Source organism: Dermacentor andersoni, chromosome 7 (assembly GCF_023375885.2).
Source record: "Dermacentor andersoni chromosome 7, qqDerAnde1_hic_scaffold, whole genome shotgun sequence".
NCBI lineage: Eukaryota > Metazoa > Arthropoda > Arachnida > Ixodida > Ixodidae > Dermacentor > Dermacentor andersoni.
The window spans coordinates 93,665,365-93,690,346 of record NC_092820.1 but is presented as its reverse complement, the minus strand read 5'-3'; the positions used below and the strand labels follow the sequence as shown (position 1 = coordinate 93,690,346).

At 45.6% G+C, this 24,982-nt stretch overlaps 2 protein-coding genes across 7 annotated transcripts in view; one reads left to right on the top strand and one right to left on the bottom strand.

Moving 5' to 3' along the window:
• The window catches only part of LOC126534118 (transcription factor YY2-like), a 48,808-nt gene extending 28,901 nt beyond the window's left edge, over window positions 1-19,907 (bottom strand). For 3 of the 6 annotated variants that reach the window (XM_050181334.3, XM_050181336.3, XM_055072678.2), the window contains exons 1-4: window positions 19,409-19,907; window positions 6,308-6,434; window positions 5,027-5,122; window positions 501-558 (exon numbers count right to left, since the gene is read on the bottom strand). In XM_050181334.3, the coding sequence (XP_050037291.1) occupies window positions 501-558; window positions 5,027-5,122; window positions 6,308-6,434; window positions 19,409-19,886 (759 nt within the window). In that variant the 5' untranslated portion in view covers window positions 19,887-19,907. The remainder of the gene's footprint in view (window positions 1-500; window positions 559-5,026; window positions 5,123-6,307; window positions 6,435-19,408) is intronic. The other 3 variants (XM_050181335.3, XM_072289271.1, XM_072289272.1) reach the window with 3 other exon arrangements.
• Window positions 19,908-20,175: 268 nt separating this feature from the next.
• ifc (delta4-sphingolipid-FADS-like protein ifc) overlaps window positions 20,176-24,982 on the top strand; it is a 44,206-nt gene continuing 39,399 nt past the window's right edge. Inside the window, exon 1 of the mRNA XM_050181340.3 lies at window positions 20,176-20,339. Coding sequence (XP_050037297.1) covers window positions 20,258-20,339 — 82 coding nt within the window. The 5' untranslated portion in view covers window positions 20,176-20,257. The remainder of the gene's footprint in view (window positions 20,340-24,982) is intronic.

Genomic DNA, 24,982 nt, shown 5'->3' with positions numbered 1-24,982 from the left:
TGATGTAATGTCGATGCGGCTTCCCCCTTTAGAACAAGCTAGAGGCCCCTAACATATAGCGCCGCCCTTCGGAGGATGGCCGAAACACACGCAACTTGTTGACACGCTCTCAGCACGGCGAGGCGCTGCCGATCACACACCTCTTACAATATTCTTACACCGCACTCCGAATGAGCGATTTAATCCAGAAAATCAAACTTTGGCGCCTAAATTCATCCTAAAAATCAGTTGCGAAAATGCATGAGCTCTATGGGAACCCTGACGATGCATTCATGAAGTCAGGTATACCCATCAAGTGAGAATTTTCGGCGCCTGAAAAATCTGTCGGCGACTGTAGATGCATTTGAGCCCCTTCACGAAGTTGTTGGAAGTCCCCTATGATGACACTTTGCTTCAAGTCTCAATTCAAAGTGGAATCACCGTCCAACATCACTACATGCTGCTAAGTAATTCATTGCAGAAAGCTTCTGGCAGAGATTGCACTACAGCGATATACTCACTTTGTGTGGACATGCTATCGTCCTTGCTACGTCATCACTTTGTTTCCTTGGCTTCATCCTGTTCCAGTTGGGAAAGTAGACATGTGCAAGCAATGTTAGTCATGCACCATAACACTATAACTAAAGCTCAGAAACCACTGCGTCTGCCGTGAATGCTGATTATGTGGACCACTATGAGCAATCAAAATACCTGAAAAATGAGGAAGGTTTGTTGACTACAATGCAACTACTTAAATTAGCACTACCTTGCCTTAGATATGACACAGAGCTGCTATGTATATATATATATATATATATATATATATATATATATATATATATATATATATATATATATATATATATATATATGGCAGCCACTAGAATGACAACTGGCACTACATGAACTGAATCTAGTAGTGGTCAAATAGTTGTCACAATCTCACTTGCCTTCTGAAAGTGCAATGCATTCAGTTAAAGCCATAGAATTATAGCCCTCCAGAAGAAGCCCAAGAAACCCAAAAGCAAGAAGCCACGATTTAACGGATGGCAAAAACACTTTATTAGCTTTGCGACACTTACGTGCAAGTTAACAGTGCAAAAAGAAATAGATAGTGATAATATTAGCTGTCTTTTTAGATCATACAGAATATTTAGAAATTGCCTGCGGCAGACAGCATAATTTTAGTCACTGAGCTGGATTAACTGAAGAGATGGACATTACTCGCACGTGAAATCAAAATGAATAATTGACAAATTAACAATACGTAACTAATTAACTACTTAATTAATTGCTTTACAGCACGCAGTACAAACTTATTGTAGCCACGCAAGGAGTGTCCACTTGAACTTTCAGACAGTTTCAAAGCATTCATTCCCAAAGTGTGCGACGAAATACATGGGCATTCCAGTTACTCTTACTCCTCAATGCATAAAACGGTGGTTTGTTAAAAAAAACCAGGTGGAACAATCTTTGCACCTTTGCCGAACTTTCGCAGTAATATCTCAGAGCCCGTGCGATCTTTGCAGGTCGTTCCAAGTGAATACGCCTTTGCAAACTCACCAGATAAAACTTGTAAATTGCGATGCATGCCATAATTAAGTTATTTAATTGAGTTAATTAGTCAATTATGCATTTTGATTTCTCATGCGAGTAATGTCTGCCACTTCGGGTAATTCAGATCAAGAATTACAATTACGCTTTCTGCCATGGGAGATATTTAAAAATTCGGTATGGTGAAAAAAAGAAAAGAAGAACACCCTGTATACTTTAAAATGTCACATCACAGATACAATGCCAGGTCCCGTTAGCACCTGACCCTCCCAAAAGCTCTAGCAGGGCGTACTGCACACTGTCATAATAATTAAGTGCCCAGCTTTTCGTGGTGTACTTCCTTCTTTTATTTCTGTAATGCCTAGAGTGTCGCATATCTACACATTTTTAAGACTGAAGTTACCAAGGTGTGGCCAAATGCCCCTGAATTAGGAAGAATGTGATGCCATATAAATATAATGTACATTTGCAAAGACTGGATGGCAAGTCTGAATGATAACTATGTGACTTAAGGATGGCATAATTAACAAGCATTAATCATGTAAGAGCAAAAGTGGGCAAGCAACCTTACAAGACTCAACATCATTTCAATATCCAAGCAGATTTAACAACTCTAACAACAGATAGGTCCACAAGCTCAACTTCATTTCTCGAGTTCAAGGTGGGTATTAAATGTAAATTACACCTATTTGTGTTTCCTATGCACGCAAACCATGTTTACGCAAACATTTTCTGTTGCCTCTGATACAGGAGACTCAAAACTGTAATGCTAAAAATTAAATGGATGGAGAAGTTCGTTTCACAGGAAGTTTCAGCTGTGGAACATGCTATGACAAGGCATCTACATAAACTTTTCTTAACTGCAGCAAGCTTCAAGCCATTCCGCATTAAGTAAAATTAGAACAGCTTGATCAACTTTATTTTTGGCCACATAATGGAAATTTGCAGAAAGAAAGTTATCTGAGTGAGAAAGTCATCCCTAGTGTAATTATTTTTGTAATTGGTTTACAAGCTACCCATAAATGAAAATTAGTCTTGCGTGCAGGAAATGCTACCATGGGTTCTGTATCAGCATTTTGACGTATCAAACTCAGCTTATCAAATACGTCGGGCTATTAAATGCGTCGGAATATTAAATGTAGACATATTTCTAAAGGTGCAATTGTTTACATTAAAATAAAGTCTACTAAATACTGCTGACTGCGTCCCTCACATTGCATCATGTGCATTGTGTACATGTGACGTCAAATAAGTGCTCTGACTCATTCATGTACAAGCAGCAGATAAGTGCCCAAGCAGCCACAGAGAAGTCTAGCTTGCAGAGAAGTCCATCTCAACGACCAAGTAACTTCAATCAAACACATGAGCTCAAAATTGTTGACTTCACATACAGAATGTTTAGCAGTAACCAATCTCATTCTCATATAGTGAGAGTAAGGTCAACATCATGAGGCCTGAGCTTAGTGAGCTTGCCCAGTACTGTATAAGAGATTTATAAACAAACTGCACACAAAAGGGACACCAACATTGTCAAGACACAGCATGGCATTGCTGCACATATGCACAGAGCCCAAGCCTTATGCAGGGCCAATGCTGTCCACTAACTTCGGGCATCTGCTATCTTGACTTCTGGTGGTTTTATGTGCCAAAACTAAGATTTGATTGGGGCACACCATAGCGGGGACTTCGGATTAATTTTGACCATCAGGAGGTTTTTTAGCGTGCCCCCAGTGCACAAGACACGGGGGTATTTGCATTTCGCCCCGTCGAAATGTGGCCGCCATGGCTGGGATTTGATCCCGTGACCTCATGCTCAGCAGCGCAAACACCATAGCCGCTAAGCCACCGCGGCGGGTGGACTCCTACTTCAGAATTTATCCTACTGGCTATGCACTGGGAGGCAAGAAACCACTGAAATTCCCCGACTTCTTTTTGTAATCACATGAATGTGAAAGCACTGTTGGCTAGAAATCACTGGTCACATAATGCTAAAGTATGAAAGTGCAGAGAGATAGATGACAACTAATGGCAGATTCTACTAGCCGTTTACGAACAATCTGTAATGCTACTAATGTCACGCACATCAGTTTTAAACCTCCATTACAACAATAAGCAGTGCAGATAGCATTGACTTGGCCTCATTATTACCATTCAAACTTGCTTCTGCATTACGCTACCCCTAGCAGCACAAAAAGCAAGACCAATGTTGGCCACATTGGCCCGATGTGCACCTGGCCATGACTATGCCAGATGCACATTGGTCCTGCAGTGGCTCTGTGTAGCTGCAGGGTGGCCAACCAGTCTGAGAACTGGCTAACTTCCCTGTTTTTCCGTCGATTTTTCCTCCTCCTCCTGTGTCCAATGCCTTGGGTACCTTTAACAGGCATGGTGCTCTAGAACAACCATTTGAGTATGCCATAACTATTGTGAGACAAAGGTACTCCACAACAGACATACGTGAGCATGTGCTCACACACCCTGCTGGTATTATGCCAATCCACATTGTATTAGCAATGATGACTCTCATAAAGCTTAGCCCCATGAGTAACCCCCCTTTAAGAACTGCCTGTTGCTACTGCTGCACAGGCAAGAAATGCGCAGAACACGGTGAAAAGCCAGATACCAAGCACTGTGCCGCATCTCTTAACATGTGCAATGGTCCCGAGGCTTCAAGGCATCAACAAGGCCAAGATCATGGAGGGTTCGGGCAACAAGACTTTTGTACCAGTAATGACCGACAAAGATATGTGTTGCACATAATCAATTTCCGCATCACTTGAGATACCTGGACCTTACCATGAAATAATGCTCCTCAATAAATAGCCTGTGGCATAACTGTGAACTTTGCAATCGGGTATACATCTCGCAACATCTCTTTTTTTTTTTTTTGTTAAAAGCCTTGCTGCTTATAAGGCAGGCACCTAGAAAACCCCCAGAGGCTGCAGCCTGAGCATCAGAGGAGGGCGTTTTTGTGGGCAGTGATGCCTTTGCCAAGGTGAACCTGTGCCCAGCAATATGGCTACCAGAAAAAGAAAATTATTCAACTGAATATGGCTTCGGGGAGAGCAAATCCCAATGCTTAAATCTCTCTTGCGACTAACAGGAACCACAGCTAGGTGTGATTGCCCACAATCTGTGTTCAAGTTAAGTCTTTACTTTTCTCTGAAAGAAAAATAGCAATCGTCCTAACCTAACTGACAACATATGACCATGCTCCAGCTACAGAGCTTAATGGTACCCCCATCCCAAATCTGCCATCTTAACACTCAGCAGAAGGCCTCAGCTTTCCCCGTGTATGATACAAGGCAAAGCACAATGCCCCCCCCTCCTGTTGTCGCAAGTACAGTGCTGCAGATGACTACAGCCAAAAAATGTAACTTCACAGGTTCACCAGGCCAAATACACCCTGCAGGGTCAGATAGAGCGGGTGGTAGAGTGGGTCAGTGGGAATGGGGGCGACGAGGGAGGGAAGAAGAGAGAGGACGCCACTGACCTCTGGCCGGCGCCACCCTTGTTTTTGTCGGGGGAGTAGACACTGGTGCACTGCACTTGCTCCCACCACTGCTTCATGCCATTGTCTGGTGTCGAACTGCAGGCGCGGCCCCCACCACGGGCACAGCAAGAGAAGCAAGAGGGGCAGAGCGGGGCAGAGGTTAGAGGAAGGAATACGACACGCGGCACAACTCTTGCTTTCTCAAACGTACACAAATCTCAATGACAACCAGTGCAAGTCAGGGAGCTACTAAACATAGAAACATGGCTTTCCATTGGCAACTAGTGATGTCACAGCACCAACACCTATGCTATTGCAGTAACTAGTGGTGCAACTTTTCGTTTCAAATTGCAATGCAACGGCATGCAGCCTAGTGAGTGCAGGAAGCAGCACAGCCACTTGCCATTTCAGATTAATATGAAGCACGGGTGCCCAAAGTATTATGTGCACAAATAAAATGCAGCCATCGGGGTTTATGTGTCCTTGGGTTTGTGGAAGTTGGGACATGCAGTGTGCAAATGGATCGTAAAGGTATCACTATGCTGATATACATGAATACATCACTTGAATTACACTAAATAGCGTGGCAATGCAGTTTACATAGGAAGCACATTCCATTTGCTTTTGCTGCCCATGATACAAAGCAAATATGCTCTGCACGTATGTACACGGATTCAGGCTGTACATGAATTCCACAGATAACATCTTTCAGAACCCTTGGCATGTGTGATCAAGTACCTTACCAGTATGAAGCAAGAGTCAGATTATATGATATAATCAGACGATGTTGACGCTTTCCGTAAATAGCTCACAATCCACAGGCTATGTTGGTGCACCTTCCTTGCTCGGAAATACAGCTCCAGTTGTTGCGGTGACAGGACACAACACTATGTCAGACCTTTTGAAAGCTTTCAGCAATTTTACCCAACTCTGCGAAACCATATTGCTGCACCTTTGCCTCTGCCTCACAACAGCAAGCAGCAATGACATCTGTAATGGCTTGTGACTGATATGCAGAAAATTAATTTAGGAAACAAGCACAGCATAGGGTTGCTATGTTTTACACCAGTTGCATGAAACATTGCTTTCAGTAATGTTTGGAAAAGCGAAATCTCTGCTGCTCTTTTGCAAAGATTCTTGTAGCATCAGACAAAAGGAGGGAGTTAATTGTGTGGACCTGGGCCTTCTGTTAGAAGAGAATTTGGCCACTGTAAAGTGCTCCATTGGAAAAGAACACTGGGCAGCTGGAACACTTCGAGAGATAGAAGGCCACGCACTCACTTTGCAAACTCTGCCAGCTGCTTGGGGTCACTGAGGTCCACACCGGGGATGCCACCTGGTGGAATCTTCTTTCCCGTCATGTACTCCGTGTAATCGGGGTCCGGCTCGGGTGTCGACTCCTCTGCAGCTGACCCAAAAAGTCCACTCAAATACATACGCTTGCTCTAAGCACAAAGAATAAAGACAAAGAAAAACTGATTTCGCAGATGTACGCTAATGGGGGCTCCAATACAAGCTGCATTGCAGCACCATGGCATCCACTGCAGCTTTACAAACTCCTAGCTGACCTCCAATGTGGGGCCGGTAAAATGCGACATGAGAAACAAGGCTTACTGGCTGAAAAAAAAAAAAACATGATGAAGCTGTCTGTTTGAGTAAGGTACAACCAAGGTAACTTCTATTTTATAACCATGGATAATTGCAGCCATTTCAAAAGCAAAAAAAAAATATATATTCATCGATTATGATACTCCCTAATGCAAAATTTGAGTGCAATACTGTTGCAAATCGAGTAGAAAATTTTCAAACATGAATAAAAAGTGATGCATATGGAAGCAAATATTTTCGAATATGAGCTATTTCTATCAACTGATCGCAAGCTCATTGGTATGAGGCCCAAGCTTTGTTACAAGTGAGATTCTCTCTCAGCAGCTGGAAAGTCAACCTCAACTGTCCTTACATACTCTCAGCCCGCGCACAACGTCTCAGTGTTGCCTTTCGCTGTTCTAAACAGTTTATTATGGTTGGGATGGAGGGACACCTGCTTCTCAGTGTCAGCTAACATGTTGTTTTTTGACCTGATGATGGAGTACCTTCACAGAGAGAGTGTAAGAGCGGGGTTGAAGATTAATATGCAGAAGACAAAGACAACAATAAATAACCGGGCAAAGGAACAAGAGTTGAGGATCACCAGTCAGCCTCTTGAGTCTGAGAAGGAGTACGTTTACCTAGGTCAACTAATCACGGAACCCTGACCATGAGAAGGAAATTCACAGAAGAATAAAAATGGGTTGGATCGCATACGGCACATATTGTGAGATCCTGACTGGGAGCTTACTGCTATCATTGAAAAAGAAAGTATACAATCAGAGCATTTTACCGGTGCTGACTTATGGGGCAGAGACTTCAAGATTGACAAAGAAACTTGAGAACAAGTTAAAGACCACACAAAGAGGGATGGAACGAAGAATGCTAGGCATAATTTTGAGAGACAGAAAGAGAGCGGTATGGATCAGAGAACAAACGGGTATAGCCAATATTCTAATTAACACTAAGAGAAACAACTGGCTCTGGGCATGTCATGGAATGCGCAGGTTTGGTAACCATTGGACCATTAGGGCTACAGAATGGGTACCAAGAGAAGGGAAGCACAGTAGAGGAAGGCAGAAGATTAGGTGGTGCGATTAAATTGGGAAATTCGCAGGTGCTAGTTGGAATCGGTTAGCGCAGGACAGGAGTAATTGGAGATCGCAGGGAGAGGCCCTCGCCCTGCAGTGGATATAAAACAGGCTTATGATGATGATGATGATGAGACACCATGCACTGCACGCCGGCCTTAACAGCATGAAAATGGCTGCAAAGCTCCTATTAAAGGCTTTGCTGTTAATAAGGTGCTCTGCGCATTTGAATCTTGCAGCCATCAATTTAAACATTAGCAGAGGCAACAACATCGGTGAATGTTTTGCACGGCTCTGCCATTTTCTTGGCATTTCGGTAGCAACTTAGCTGCATTCAGCCATGTCAACATTATGATCGGGCGAGTACGTGGAATTATTGCTCGTCAAAACCTGAGAGAATAATTGATCGAGATTCGACAGGGAAGGGAAGCGAACAGGGCAAAATAAGAGACCAGCAACAACTTTCCGGGAAACTGAGCAACGTGCTGAAATGAGTACAACATCTTGCGAGGAGTGTACTTTCAATTTTAGCAAATAAGACCCCAGAATCTAATTTTCTTTTCAAGCACTACCAGAGAAATTTTTGAAGCAGCTCTAGTATGAATGGAAATATCAAGAATTTTATGCTTACTCTCCACATTCCCTGTCAACTCATCGGTTCTCAGCCTGGGTGGCACCAATAGCAATGACCCGCATTTCATTTGTGGGGATTTGGGGAATTCGACGCGCCATTGCGCGGGCGCATTTCACCCATGTCTGCAATCCTTTTTGCCACGTCGTCCTTGCTCCGAACCAGTTTTGGCGGTGGCGCTCCACTTGCGCTGGTTCGCGGTGAGGGCGGAGCTAGTGACGTCACGGAGCGGCCCCTGGTGGCTACTGCCGTGACGGTAGCGACTCTTCTTGCTCCTTGGGACTGCGCCCGGTACGTACATGCTTCCTCTCGTCCGCCGACACCTTTGTGACTAGGACTGAGCTCACGCACGGTGCCTTTGCCCGTGCGGGGAGCGCGTACCTGGTGTTGTTCCTATCCCGACGCTAAGCCGAAGAACGGGTGCCTAGTGCTCGCGCGAGGTCGTACCACGCCGAGCCGCACTCATCGGAGGCCCAAGCCGAAGGAGATTGCCCGAGCTCTCGCGAGTTGGCCCATCGGTTATCGCGAGAGCGAGTAGCATAGCCGCCGGGACTTTTCCTAGCAGCGCGTCCCAGCTTGAGCCTGTGCTCTCGCAGCGACGTGCTACAGGCGCCCCTAACTGTATTTTTCGCCCTTGGTGCGGGACCCCTTTGGTTCCCCGCCGTCCCGGGACTGGGCGTTTGTGCAGTGTTGGGTGCCGTTGGAGACAATAAACTGTTTCCGTCAATTTAGGGCAATACTGTGTTCTTGCGTGCGTCGCTCGGTAGCCCCTCGTGGCCTGAGCTCGCGCGCAACGGTGCTAGAGGCTGACGGCTGACGCGGCCCTGTGGCTCGCTAAGCTCGAACCCGCGGTGGTCGGTACTCCTGTGAGACCCTAAGACCCCACACATTTCAGACATCAGTTTGTGCACATACACTAACACTATTCAGTAATGCCCAGGAGCCTTCGAAAGCATTTCAACAAATAAAAGCCTTTAAAGTTTTAAACACACCATGGCTTGCCGCAACTATATACCATGTCAACATCACTGTTTCACCTCTTGGCTGTATCTTCACACCACAGTAATACAAAGGCCATTCTTGTGGAATGAAAGTGAGGCATAGTACAAGGTTAAAGTACCGTAGTGGGACGTCTTATATATATGATGAACAACAGCATCTGCATGCAGCAATAAAATAAAGAAATCAACAGAAAAGATAATGCCATAGTTATTCGAATCTACGCCAACCTTTTTTTTTCCCGGGTAATGTTCCTCAAGATAGGCTATCGACCTACATACCTGATCAAAGAACCTCAACCCCCTACCTTTCCTTCCTTTTTGTCCTCCTCCTCGACCTTATTCGTGAACAAAGCTAGCAAAAGTACCTCGCTATCAAAGCTCCTCCATTGCACCCCCCCCCCATAAGACCAATCGTGTGATTATCCAGACTTGCTATAAGAAATGCTGCATATCCGACGCACTTAACGGCAATGAGGAAGACTGACGTGCCGAGGAGGTTTGCGGAGCATCAGATGAGGACGACTGCTCTGGCAGTTCCGACCAGGGTGCAGCTCATGGCACTAACTAGCGAATTTAGTAGCCTAGCTTGCGGTAAATAAAGGTGTGTCCTGTTTAAAGCTCATTTTTCTAAGGCATGGGTCAACCTATATTTGAATTACGCTTTATTTCTTGGCAACTTCAATATACAGGGGCCGATCTATAACCATGTCCGACCTATTTTTTGAGTAAATATGCTAGTAAATGTAATGCATGAAAACACAGCAAGTAGACCTTGTAGTAACTAATGTTGAATTCCAATGGCGGAGTCGGAGTGGCCGACGGACTCCGCGAGCGAGCACTCGACTCTGTCGTAGAGCAACGCCTCCAAATCCGCGAGTGGAACACAACCTGCGCCGCCAGAGCAAGGCAGAAGCAGAAATTCTATCGCAGAGTTACCCAGGATGCCTTGTGTGTTGTCATTTCCTTCTGCTGTTTGCTACCAGCACTATGGTGTTCTAGCCTTCTAGTTCACTATACCAGCACCGCCGCACCAGTCACTTGTCTCTTCCGCGCCGTTCACCTGTTTTTTTTTTTTTAAAGTGCGGAATGGATATCTCGCCAAGCGTGCAGCAGCTTTTGCTTCCTCGCGAGCGGTGGCACCTCCCAGCAGACAAACGTGGTAAAGGAAATACGTCACGCAGAGTTCCGGTCCACTCCGCCGATTTTGGCGGTGCATCTTTTTCTGCTCCACGGAGTGACTCCCGCTCTGAATCCACTCCAACTCTCTCATTGGAACACCTTACTCTCGCCCTCACTCTGTCATTGCAACAAACTTGCTCCGAAACGAGCAGAAAAACTTGCTCTGACTCCGCCATTGGAATTCAACATAAGAGAGGACAAAACTTGTATAGTAACGTATACTATGAATGCCCCCCCACCCCCCATGCTGTCTTTTAACTCACCTATGTCTTTCAACTCTTAACAGAACGGAATGTAGCCGGCTAGCCCAATTCAATTCCTTATCCTTACTTAACACACCAAATATTGCAGATGTAGTCATAAAGCTGGCATTTATATGCCAACACAGAAAACGGAAGACTTAGTATTAAATATAAAGACAAGGAATTCCATACCTGTTTGAGCACTGCTGTGGAAAACACTCACCATTGTGATTATCGATTCTTCGCACTAAACAATGAATTTTGGATGCCACTCATCTTTCACTACAATCATTGTTCAATTTTAAATATGACAACATCAACAGAGTATGCTAAAAGCCAACAGTACAGGTAGACACGGAAGACTGACAATTATTCCAAGTATTCAAACAGACCAATTATGAACACAAGGTGCTAGCCTGTCAAATATGCAGATGCTTCTTCTTCAACCAGAAATATCAGGTTGTAACATTTCTAAGCCCCACATGCTCTTCCAAGAAGTTTGAACTAACTTCAAGGATTAGCCATCATAAAAGCCATTCATAGTGATAGATTATAACTAGGGGTGCCCTGCTATTCGATTCGCACTCAGAGAGTTAAAAATTCTTGAATATAGATTTATTTCTAACATAAGGCATAACCCATATTGGAGTATCAAGACTGAAAGCATGGTGAAAATGAGGACCGTTTCAAGTGATGCAGGAAAGTTGCAGTCACAGCACAGAGGCCCCAATTCCCAAGAGAATGCACGGGGCAGATAAGTTAAGCTCAGTAAGTCATTTCACTCGTAAATGCCTAATGTAATACACTAGTTTCATTCACAGCGACTCCACAGATTTTGTCATAGAAAAAACAAGAGCGTCCTAGCCTGTTTTCATGACGGGGAGGAATAAACTTTATTTTAGTAGAGCACGTTTGAGACCTAGGCCTCTCTACCTAGATGACGGCCTCGAGCCCTTGGGGACTGGCGGCATATTCGACGTGCTTGATTGCCTCAAGTTGGTCTTCCGGTGCACAGCTGAGCAATGCAGTCTCCCACTGCTCTCTGGTCTTGTGTGTATTTTATTCTGTGTGGGTGTTCGAGGACAAGCCCAAACCATATGTTGTAGGTCCGCCCTTTCTTGACAGAATCTACATATATCTGTGTAAAGGTCCGGGTACTAGTGGTGGTCTGCCACCGGGTTCGGATACGTACCTGTTTGTAAGAGGCACCATGCCGTCACTTGCCATCTACTTAGCGAGGAGTGTGCCAGGGAATTTATAGCGTTTGGTGATTTCGTTAAACCTGGTCATTTGGTCTCTCTCCGTTCCCAGTATTTGCATGTCACCTGCTCGGCCCGTCACCTGCTCGGCCCGTCACCTGCTCGGCCCGTCACCTGCTCGGCCCGTCACCTGCTCGGCCCGTCAGTTCTCGAGCCAGGTTGTGCACTATTTCATTCCTGGGAAGGGGCGAATGTGCCGGTGCCCATATAATATGAACGTCTCGATCTTCACGAAAGTTGATTGAAATTCTCATTGCTTCCAGCGAGATTGTTCCTTTGGAATAGTTCTTGATGGCTGTCTTGGAGTCGCTGACTACGATGTTAGCCTCCGTGGAGGCTATTGCTAGTGATAAGGCAGACTCTACCGACACCTCCGCCTTTCCTGTTTTTACCGTGCCACTAACTCTGCAGTCACCCTCTAGACTCGTAGCAACTATTGACACACTCTGTCTATTTGCGTAGTCTGCCGCATCCATGCAGACCATGTCCCTGGCACTACGAAATCTTTTGTGGAGAGCTCTCACTCTTGCAATTCTTCTATCTTGGTGAAACTCCGTGTGCGTGTTTCTGGGGATTGAGGGTATTGAGAGATGTTCCCTTATTTTCCTTAGGATGTCTCTCCGCAGTTCATGCTGTGCTTCGTAGGTTATTCCAGTGTCGTCTAAGATGTGTCTCTCCTTCAAATTGTGCGAGTCTTTCATACTGCGCCACTCTCTGGGCCTCGATAAGTTTGTCTAGTGTGCTGTGCACGCTGAGCTCCAGGAACTTCTCATTTGACATATTTGCCAGAAGTCCCAAGGCTTGCTTATGCAACCTTCTAATAATGCATTCTATCTTGGTTTTCTCCACAGCGTAGAGCTTGAGGTAAGGGACCACATATACAGTACGACTGATTATAAATGTTTCTATTAATCGGATGAGATTGTGCTCTTTAATGCCATAGTTGCTGTTTATCTGCTTTATTAGTCTGATTGTTTGTTGAACACTATTCTGCAGTAGTCTAATGATTTCTCCGTTATGGCCGTTTTCAGATATGCAGAGTCCCAGTATTATCAGGTTCTCCACTATTGGCATGCTGGTGCCTTCTACTGTGAATACAATGCCTGGCCTCTCCTTAATGCATTTTCGGCCCCTTACATATGGGTCTATAGAGCAGAAGTTCTGATTTTTGCGAGGAACATCTCAGTCCCTTGTTTCTAATGTAGTCTTCGACCGTGTTTACTGCTGTTTGGAGGATCTGTTCCGCATGCCGATCGCTTCCAGCCGCCACCCAGAGGGTGACGTCGTCCGCGTATAGGCTGTGTCCAAGTCCTTCTATCTTTTAGAGTCTCGCAGGAAGGATGATCATTGCCAGGTTGAATAGAAAGAGAGATAGGATTGAACCCCGTGGGGTAACCCTATTACCTAGTTTGAGCACCTCCAATTTGGTTCTTTTAATTGGAATCTTTGTCATACGATCCATCAAGAAGTCCTTGATGTATGCGTATGTTTTGGGCCTAAGTTCATCAGTTGTTGTTTCTTTCCGGGCTTCTGTATAAAAATGACTTGGGTTGATTTCCATTGGCTTGGAATGCCACCTTGCCTCCACAATTATTCATAAGGTCATAATTCTTTTCTGTGCAAAATTCGGTGAGTGTGTATTTAGCCGTTTCTGTATAACAACAGCCGCATCGTTGTGGATTGGCAGACATCGAGAAGGGTGCGATTTGGAGGCAGGAAAAGTTACCAAAATAGACCTAAATATAATCCATTGTGGCCAAGATCGTGATTACCTGTTCACAAGAAACAAATTGCACATAAAACCGGATTATATATGCTCTGTATTATTGGAATAGCAATTATATGGACACTCCAGGCACATTTCTGCTGTAGCCGTCATGTTCCGTATAAAGTCCAAGGGCGATAACATTGTCGCCACGCACCATATGCTGTATGTGCGAGTGAAAGCGTGCAAGGGTGAGCCGATGATGGCAGCTCAATCAGACTGTGCCAAGTGCCGATAGCTTCGTGCACACCGTATTTTCACCGCTTAGTTTACGCTGAAGTGAGAGGCAGCACAAAGGTCAATTCACTTGCTGCTGCTGGCACATTTTCAAGGTCATCGAGCGAGATGTGTTCATGTTTGCCTGTGTGCGCATGACGCCATGCTCATTAATTTAGTTAGTAAGCGAATTTTTACAAGCTTATACAGCCGATAATGCTCCTATTCTCACTTTGTATAGCTGTCTACTAATTTGCTATCGCAATCAAGGCTTCACCTTTCAGGCAAACTGACTTATTAACACTTCGACACTAATGATATTTGACACAGCGTCCTATATGTAGAACGCTAGGTAGAATGGGTGCGGTTTCGAGAGCCTATAGTAATGGATGTGCCGGACATGCTATCAAGAAGATACTAACATAATGTTGAATTCGTGTCTGCCATATAATTTGTTTTGGTCCTTTTTCTTGGGAGGAGAGAGATCTTGCATTCAAGCTTTCGTAAACAAATCTCCACAAAGGCTGAATTTTGAACCCAACTGGCAGTTGTGATGAAGTGCTCTCAGCAGTCTGCATTATTCGGTGTAAAAATTGGGCTGCTGCCATTACTGAGTTGAAAGCAGAGATATGAGTACGCCATAGACACCAACACTTTGATGGACAGCCCTTTTGTGGCAGCAGCAATAGACAAGGCTTTGCAATGTGGTGATTATGACAAGGTTATTACTAAGCCAGTAGCAAATCCAGTAGCAAAAGAATTTGCAGATAGTGAGCATAACCGTCAATTGAACATGTTTTCCTAGTGCGTAGTCCTGTGGCATGCCACTTCATGAAGAAGCAACCCTAACTTGAACAGATACATTTGAAAAACTTTTAGCAGTAGTTTAGTGGTCACCTTTCTTGTGCATAACACAAACTACTACGCACAGCAAAATAATATATGCTTACACGATACATGAAAGATGATGAAGAGCTTTCAGGTGCTCTCTTTTCAGTATGCCTTTCCTTGACTAATCCAGTGATAGTGAAACATTGTTGAAATAAGTTTCAAATTATGGCTGCCAGCTTTCGATCATAGAGCTGATTGTCATTTTGGGGTGATCATCCATAAATCGAAATCAATGCTTCACCTTTCAGGCAAAACTGTGACTTTTTAAAACTTCATCACTAATGATATTTGACAAAGCAGAGTCCTATGTGTAAAACGCTAGGCTGATTGGGTGCGGTTTCGTGAGCCTATAGTTATGGATGTGCCAGACTTGTTATCAAAAGGATACTAACATACTAACATGGCTGCCAGCCTTCGATTATAGAGTTCATTGCCATTTTGAGGTAATCGTCCATCATGGCAAACACTACAGTACTGCTGCCGTTGCATCTAACACTCACGGTGTGGAACCCATGAAACAAGTAAAAAGATACAAGATGAAAAGCAATTAAAATGTCACAGCCAGGAGTCAAAGCCTCTTATAATCACCAGACATAATGCTAACACTGGAGAGACTTCACTCTAACCAGTGCAATATACTACACTTCTGTATGGGTAAGAAACAGTGTTCTTCGCTACTTACATACCTTCTTGATGTGCATGTCCCGAATACGTTTGAGCACTACAGTGTAGGAAGTGATAAAGCTGACCTGCTCACATTTCACGGTCATCTAGCAGCCACATGCTAGAAAGGCTTATTCCAGACGTCCTTGCTTGCAAAGGGGCGACAGCATTTTTTTGAAAACCCACAATTTATTAGGCCGATTCCATCACATTGTGATTCTACGGGACAAACAAACTGTGTTCCTACTGCCATGAGAAAACTACCATGCATTGTGAGAAATGCGAGAGAGTTCGTCATAAACATTTTAAATACTAACGCACCTTTAAGGAGTGCATTTGCCTAGTGTCCTATATGTAGGGCAGCTCAAAACCAGCAGTTATAAAACAATTTTATATCAATAAACTGCTGATACCATATACCAAAGCCTGATACCATATACCAAAGCCTCTGAAAGGCATTTTAGAGAAATATATTTTAACTTTCAACTTCTCACAGTTTAGGCATATATGGCGTAATAGAATGGCTTGCTTTTAGGGAGCCTATATACAAATCTCTTGTCTTCAATTATTATTTGGCCAGTCTCACTACACTTGGATCAATCTTAAAGTATATATGCAGTACTGAAGCATTAAATTTACCTACTTTTTGAACACAACACTGCATGTGCCTCTGGTGGCATGCTGTTCCTTTGTTCCATTACTTCCACTCCCGAGCTAATGTGGTGAATGCACCAACTGCCCGGGTCAACTGAAAGCGCTTGTTTATCATTTTCAAGTGTCTACAGTTGTCCTGTGATTCAATTGTCCTGCGAACCACATTACATATATGTGTGAAATTATGTATATCGAGCGGGCCTTACACCCTCTCATTTTTTGCAATATGAACACTGCATAAACTTAATATTTCAATTTGTTTAGAAACCAGAAAATATTATGCAATGGATTCAATATTTGGAGGCTGTTTTTCTTGAATACTCATATTCAACTGGAAAATTTTGCTATTTGGACACCTTAAAACCAATGCCAGAGGACACACTGACAGGAGCAATCAGAACCTGTACAACCGATGCTAATCACGAAAGAGGCAAAAGGTGCACAGACAATAAGCTGTTACACTATTTGCTGCAAGTATCCATTTATAATGCTTTCCCCCCTGCGAGCCCACCTGGAGTTTTGGGAGTGGCTAACAGAAAAACTGTTCCACTAGCTTGCCCTCTGCAACACACAGGAGAGGAAAAGTCTTCAACAATGTTTTCCCAAGGCTCACACAACACTTTCCTGATTATCTGCCACATTCGCAGCACTCAATCTTTATTAAAAGTTTGCCAAGAGAACACGCCTTTTATGGGAAATGCGCACTTTATTTACGATTATTCACCTCTGGGTACGCAACAAGCAAAGCAGCAACAAACTTGAAAAGCAGAGACTGAAGAACAGTGTTTTTGAATCAAAGTGACTTTTCCAGTGACTTTGCCATTGCTGATTTCGCTTGCTCAAAATGAGTATTCCTCTAGTATATGGAGTCTTGCACTGCCGCGACAGGTCGGCACCGGTACTTTCGCAATCTCTTTTTTGTATGCACTTCTTGCAATATCACAATGCCTTGTCCTTTAACAGCTTTAATATATATGTGCACGAAGTTCCAGCAAATGGTGCAAGCCTTTAAGACTTTAGCGCTAGAAATAGGCGACCATTAGGCCTTACAAATCTCCCTCGTCCTCTTCCTCTCATGCTTATCATCTTTATCAGCTCTTAAGCCAGGATCACTAAAAGCTATAATTAGCAGAGTGGTGGCATTGCAATATGTGACCAACATGCTCTTTGCCTCACGTGAAATTTCCTCAACGTATCAGATTTCTGCAGGAATGGTTTGGCTTGCAACATGGCCACATATGCTGCACAAGGTCATCTCGCATGAAAACAACTCATACTTTCAACTTCCTTTTAACGTTATGCGTGGCATTGATTGTACTGGAGAGTGGCCCACCATTCCTTTGCGCATTAAACTTAGTTAAAAGCATGTCATGAGCTTTCCAGTGAATTTACTGACAGCTGGCTGCTACACTGCATTATGCCATTGAGAACTATTTCACACAAGTTAAAATGGCACTAAGAATAAAAGAACACTAGGAATATGGCCATTGGCGAAGTAGCTTGTGCTGTATTCATTATATTTGCAGTGTTTCCTAAGAAATGAATGCTGATGAAAGTCACGTCACTGGCTCACCATGTTCAGGCATTTATGGGGGGAAAAAAATGAAGACATTCCGAAATGCATCAAAAACGAATCCATTCTTGCCACAGCACGCCAAGCTGGAAGGAAACTCGTACTGCATCACTTCAGCCGCTTTCATAGTTTTTTTTTTTTTTTGCTTTCGATAGGTAAGCAGGCACACCCCGGAAATCAAAAGTGGAGCAGCATTGAAAACCAATTCCCACTGCGAAGGTGCTGGGCCAAATTAACTAGTTTTCCCTAGTTCCCACTAATAAACACACACGTGACCAAAACCAAAAGTTGACCCGAGTGCAACACGTCGCGAAGCTCAACTGACGACACACGTTTTTCCACGCACAACTGGCAGGTCGCACCAGAGAAGACGCGCTCGCAACCGCGACGTTTTTTTCCAAAAATTACATACCGCTCACTGATGACGCTAGCTTCACGCAGTATACACGCTATTTTCATAAGGAGCGCCGCCGCGCTAATCCGCTCGGGCTTGGCCAATACTCCGGCGACGAGCGCCAAAAAAAAATCTTCGCCAGCGAACGCGCACGGAAGTTCCGAACGCAAGCAAGCATGTTCCAGAAAGCGCGGCCAAAGAAAAAGCCGCACATAGCTCAACCACTTCACGTAGAACGAACGCCTACGGAAGCCGCTCAGACCGCTGAAACCGCCGTACCCACAAACATACAATCGCGAGCCATTTCTCTTCTTTCTACGGTGTTTTAGTGAAGCGATTTCACAGATAAAGTACGACCAGGGCCTTTCAATACGACAGAGCAATCTTTCGTAGTAGGGTCAGCCTGCTAAAAGGTTTGCGCCTTCTGCGCCCGAAACGCGCGCACCGCGTTCTTTTGTAGGTGTTTGTTTCATGACTGCACTCTCGTCGAACGGACTGCTGCTTTATTCCGTTAGACTGCTTAGCTCCGCGGCGGATATGTAGACGCGCAAATCGCAAGACAAACAGGCGTCGAGATCGCCACGAGGCAAACACCGCCACCGCGGCTCCGCTTTTTTTATTTTTATCGACGGCGGGCGATCGCACGCAGACGGCCAGCGCTGCGCCGCGCGACACCGAGCTAGCTTGTTTCTACGGGAGCTCCCTCGCGACCTTGAACGACAAAAAATGCCTGCACGACTCGCACCGCGAACGCGTACGGTCAACTTTGGTGCATCGGGTCGGCGGACCGTTAGCGTCGTCGAGCTCGAGTCGCGAAACGAACGTCCGCGGCCTAAAAATCGAGCATTTCGGCCGAAAAAGCACGGCAGTCGAGAGCTCCGTGCCATCCAAAGATGGCCGACCTCCGCCATACTCGAAAAGACGCCATATTGTTGCTTCTGAGAACATGGCGGCGCCCATGGAGGCTTCATGGCCGGTTTTTCATTCAAAACACAGCCGCCGAAGCGTCAGAACTCGAGCCACACGATCCACCGGACACAGCACGGATCACTCAAGGCCGCGTAACGACAAAATCCGTCGTCGGCCGGCCCAGTCGAGGAGCGACAGGCGTTTTTTCCGAGCGTACTCGGCGTTCTGCGCGATCGGCTCACGGCAGCATTTGCGGCGATACGCGAATGTTTACGGCGCGCAGGACGAAAAGAGGCGAGAAAGACAGTGCATGAGGCGTGCACCTACCGTCCTCCGTGCCCGAAGCCCACATGGTGACGGAGAACTCTCCTTCGAGCGTCTTGATCTGCACCTGTTTCTGTTCCCACTTGCGCGTACTACGGTCCGTCTCAAACGTCAGTTCGCCGCCGAAGCTGCGTCCTTTGCCACCACGCTTGCCTTTCCTGCCGCGTTTACCCGACGTGCTGGGGCTCGTCTCGATGAGCACTTCGGGGGTCGGCACCGGGATGTTGTCGTATCCTGTGAGCGCTTCGTGATCGGCGTCTATGCTGCCGACGATCTCCTCCTGGGTTTGTAGGATGATCTCTTCCCTCCCTGGCTCTGGCAGCGGCTGCAACGCGATCATAGGCTGACCTTCGACCGCTTCGACGGTCGTCACGACTGTCTCGACGGGCATTTCCACGGGTATAGCCTCGATTTCCACCTCCTGGATCTCGGGCTGAATCTCAACCTCGGTTACCACATCCGAGGACGCCATCTTGCCCATCTGCAAAGATGGAGGAAGAAAGCACGTGACGCCGCTTGTTCTGGTGACGTCATCGATTTTTGACAACCAAGCGAAGTGCGTTGAGATTTTATGCTTTTTGTGCGTTTGTCATCGGTTTATTACCTGTTCGAAGTATCAAAGTTTGCTTAATAATAGTTGCATCTTTCGAAAAATTTCGTTATTCCTAGTGTAAACTTAAGCCAGTGATATGCAATGGATACACGACGCAAATTATAACGTAGACGACGACCTGCGGCAAGAGCGAACGCGCTCCCTCGCGGACGCTCGCGTGTACCACTCATTTGCAGCGTTTGCCGGCTGCGGAGAGTGCCATAGTCGGGCTGTGCGAGCTGGAGCCGTGACTTTTCGCGATGGGTGCTCACGTCTCGCGGACCGACTTCGAATGGGTTTACAGCGACGAGCCGCATGCCACGCGTCGGAAGGTGATTCTCAGTAAGTGCCCGAGTCATTTGCTGCTTGTTTTATTTATTTTTCTTTCTTTTGGCACCGGTAGTCTGCCGGGATACCCCGGCGGCGATCGGTTGAATGGCCGGGCGTGGGCCGGCTCGTCGCCGATCGGGTCTTTTATAAGCAGCCAAGCTCGGGTCACCTGATCCGCTAAATTCTGTGCGACTTCTACACCCTCCTACGCCTCGATATTGGGGTCATTCTGTTTTGTCGCTGCTGTAAGCGCGGATCCACTGGCCGACTGCTGGTGCGGGCGGCTGTGGTATAGACGACGTCGGCTTTTGAAGTTTGTTTATTTACTGGCTTCTAGCCGACGAGGCTGTTCTTTTGAGTCACCCCATTCCTGCCTTCCGTGGGTTTCGCTGAACGGCATCTCGAAGAGTGGCTGCAGTGGCGGACTTGCTTTATATATAAATCTTTCTAGAATATCGATGGTCTGTCTTGCGGCCGCACAAGCCTTCCTTTCTTTGAGCCCAGCCCGACGTTTTCGAGATCGCATGTGAATATCGCATCCCGTCACGGCCACCTCTGCTGCTTTTCGAGATGGAGATTATGCCGGCTGAAGGGTGAATTGATCGTCGGTGGGGCTGGCCGACGTGACTAAATTCCGCGTTCTCGAGACCTCTGCGTCCGTCGTTTAAATTGTGTTCCCCCTGGCTCTCGCCGGTATATCCTTTTAAATGCCCTGGATTTGGAAGTCTCTGCGGGTGCCGGATGTTCAGGCGTCGTACAGACGTCTGCATATGTCTTTAAAAGTAGGACAGCCCGCTTGCGTTGACCTTGACGGGCCGTGTGCCGTTTGTTTTATCCCGTAACTCCGTTGCCGCCCATTATTTCATATGTATGTATACTTTGAAATGGTGAATTCCAGTACGCGATTATATTGCGGGCGCTTGGTTTTTTATGCATTTGCGCGTCTGAATCACGTGCATAGCCTTTTCACCGCGATCTTGTCTTGAAGTTAGGGAAAATATGAGCGATGCTGTAGGCCGCATCATGTGTCGCAAAACTCTGGCCTGAACTTGTCAACCGAGTTTAAGCGTCGTTGTCGTGTGGAATTCGATTATTGTACCAGCGGCGTGCTGTCATCGAACCACGAGCCGCGTTTTAGCGCGGTCGTGCCCGTACTTATGTTGCAGCTCGTGCCCAGGGAGAAATAGAAAATGAGGACGGTGGTGTTGCTCTTGACTGCAGAATTCACAGTCTAATCAGAATTTGCCTGCTATTGCGTGGCGCGCCTTCTGTAATCGGTATTACGTTCATCGCCAGTGAATAATGGCCCATGCTTCCGTGATAACGTTCTAAAGAGCAGCTGTGAGTTGGCATTTCCCACGGCAGTTGTCAGTGGCATCATGTCTTTAGCTGATGAACTTCGTTTAGCGTTACGTAATAACGTGTCATCTTTATTTTAACTTCCACGCGACGTGTTCAGGTCAGTGCTTCGCTGGCTGATACTTAATAACGCCAGGTACTACACATGTTTCGTGCGGTAAGTTGCCATTGGAAGATTGAATTTGACACGAACTTTCCTGTGTAACGGACGGAAAATGTTCCTGTTGCCCCTTTTGTTTTATTCTAAATATGTGATTTGCAGTTCATAGAGCGCCCTCGATGTTCTACATCGTAGAAGCGCAGGTTCCAAGGTCTAAAAGCGCCGACCGATGCACCGTTATGGGGTTTGCACTCGAAGCTGGTAATTTTCCTTCTTTCCGCTCTGCAATAGGAGGAGGGGGGGTGAAGTTCCATTCGGGGAATTCTTCATCACGGGAACTGTAACATCGAACAGCAGTGAGTGAGGTTCTGACACACGTTTAGAGAAATCGCTGTTTGAACACGGTGTTCCTTTTCTGATTGGTGCAGAGCGTCGGTCATACTTAGCCTAAACACATCTTACACGCCTCTTTGTTGCTTCTGCTGATGGTGCTGCACATTTCTGGTTGGTGTGCGCCTTGAAACTGCTAGCTTAATTAATGCGTCTTCCTTGTAGCGCCTTCGATGTTTGCTGCTTACGTAGTGCGTTTGTTAGACTTAATCCGCTGGTAACGTGTATGGATTCTCCGGCTTAGCTTAATCGCGGGTGCTCCTATCTAAACAGATGCAAAAGGACAATTCGTTTTTCTCGGCAAACACCGCAGCAAACTTGACGAGGTTTGTTGCATTTAAATCAAAGACTTAAAATCTAGCGACTATTGGTTTCGAATTTTTTTTATTTACGTCGTCAATTTTTTAGTAAAAAGTGGCAAACATCGCAAATTTTCAGAAAACGAAACTATCAAGTTTAGAACTCCGTAACTCGGCAATAAAAATGATACAGCAATTCTGTGAATTGCATCTGATAGTACATCTAAAGCGGATAAAATTTATATGTTACACATGAATCTCAAAGAATTTAGTAATGTGTAAATGCAGCTTTTGCAGAACACTTGTACACAACGTAACAAATTCACGTAATACATGAATTGACATGTCGAATGTGTCCGCCTTGAATGATCTAATGGATGCCGCTTACAGAGCCGCGATATCTGTTCTTGACGGAGAGCTATTAATTTGTAAACTTCGCGCTTCTACTTTTTTCGAACTGTAGAATTCTTGAAATTTTTTAAAACAAAATTCAGGCCCGAAATCAAAATTCGCTTGCAACAGTCACTAGAATCGAACTTTCTCAAATGCAACAAGTTTCAATAAAATCGGTCAAGGGGTTATCTCAGAAAAGCGTTTTTACGTTTTACATGTACATATATGTAACCTCACACAGCTTTTGGTAACGGGATATAGTACGGTTTCTTTTTTTTTTTTTTTTCATCAAGTGACACCAACTCACGAGGCATGCCACGATGCATATAACACTCCCGTAACGCACACTTTCAACAAGCGGTGGCGATCATCAATCAGCGCTCAACCTGCAACCGGTGTCATCTAAAAAAACGAGCTCAACGGCACGTGAGGAGTTTGCGCATGAAAAAAGAGACTTCGTATCATCCAGGACATTGTCAGCCGACATCGACGGTGGTAGGCGTTCTCTGACAGCTTGTAGTGCAAAGAGGTATTTAAGTGTGTCAGCTTTATGGAATTCAAATGGCTCTCTGTGCGAACTACCTTGTTCATCGGGCAGCTGCTTCGCGCCGCGCAGCCGATTGCTCTAGTATGACGAGGCCGTAGCGCTACTATCGGTTGTTTATTTTTTACGCTAAAAAAAAATGAAATCGCTGCTCACTGCGCTGCAGCTGTCGAGCTACAGCTGCCGTGACACGAACGTCGGTCGGCAGTGGGTCTTGGGGAGAGGTACAGTTACAGGGAGAGAGGGGATACAGTAGGTGGAAGGAAACTGCTTACATACTGTACACTGAGGTGAGAAATAAAAGCGTTTGTGTAAACCTGAAAAGCCATAGCTTGCTTGTGAGGCTCTGGAACTTCGATGTTAAGTGCGTCAACAAGTTGCTATAGCGGCTGTTCTTGGCCCAGCACTTATACAACATCGCTCCGTTCGACCACATTTCGAATTACTTTCGACGTGCTCGCTTGTATTAAAAAGAGATTTGTAAGATCTTCCAGTGCTCTCGACGCCCGCCATTCCGCGTGTGTCGAATTAACGATTTATCGTTCCTGTGTTTTACAGTGAGAAATAAGTGCATTTGCCACGGTTATGCGTCCGCGTCTTTTCTACCTGTATAGTTACAGCAAGACCGCAGTTGTCGGTGAAAATGTGGCCGTATTGTGTAGCCATGCCGCACATTTTCATGTTGACGTTTTTGTCGTCGTTCCTCTGGTTTTGAGATGTCAAAAAAATAAACGAAAAAGGTGCAGAGTGCAACTGAATGCAAAGTCTTAGGCAACAGCCAAGTCAGTAATCATAGGTGATACGATAAAGACTACGACTGGTACCCGATACAGTTTTTAATCTCTTAAGTTATTTTTTTTCTTAATTCATTAGCTCTTTGTACACAACCACTCGATTCATGGCCCATCCCATATAGTTGATACGAGCTAGATATTTCGAAGGCGCCTCATCACCACCACCACCATCCGGTATTGGAAGCCTAAATTGTTTTGTTGTTTGGGGTGTTTTTCTTTTTCCAAACATATGTGTACGACTCAATTTAAAAATATCACTTTTTAACACCCTATACGTACTTCGCTCGTTTGGGGACTGCCTGCGAGTTCCGAATTTCACCCTCCGAGCGACATAGCGATTCTTCTGGAGGTTTCGCGGCCAGGAATGTATAGGTAACATTGAGCGGCGTGGCTAACTAACGCCGAGCGCCCCTGCATTATTTTTCTCGCAGTGCGCGTCGGTCTTCTGTGACCCTGTTCGTCGTCGCGACTGTTGCGTTTCTCGTTGGGGGGGGGGGGGGGGGGGGGGGGGGAGGGGGGGGAGGGGGGGGGGCGTGAATCTACCTTTTGTTTCCGCTTCTCTGACATGCGCGAGCGACATTTCATTAATAGGCGTCGCGCAGCGGGGGTGTGGTGGCGTGAATGAAGACAGCGTAATGAGCGGTACGAAGGGCACGCAAATGACACGATGTTCGCTCGCGCGACTGTTCTGTATAGTGTCTCCGTTTCGGGACTGTCATTTCGCGACGAATGTTGACCTATATCCTGGCGACGCGTGGAATAATAAAAGAAAGAAA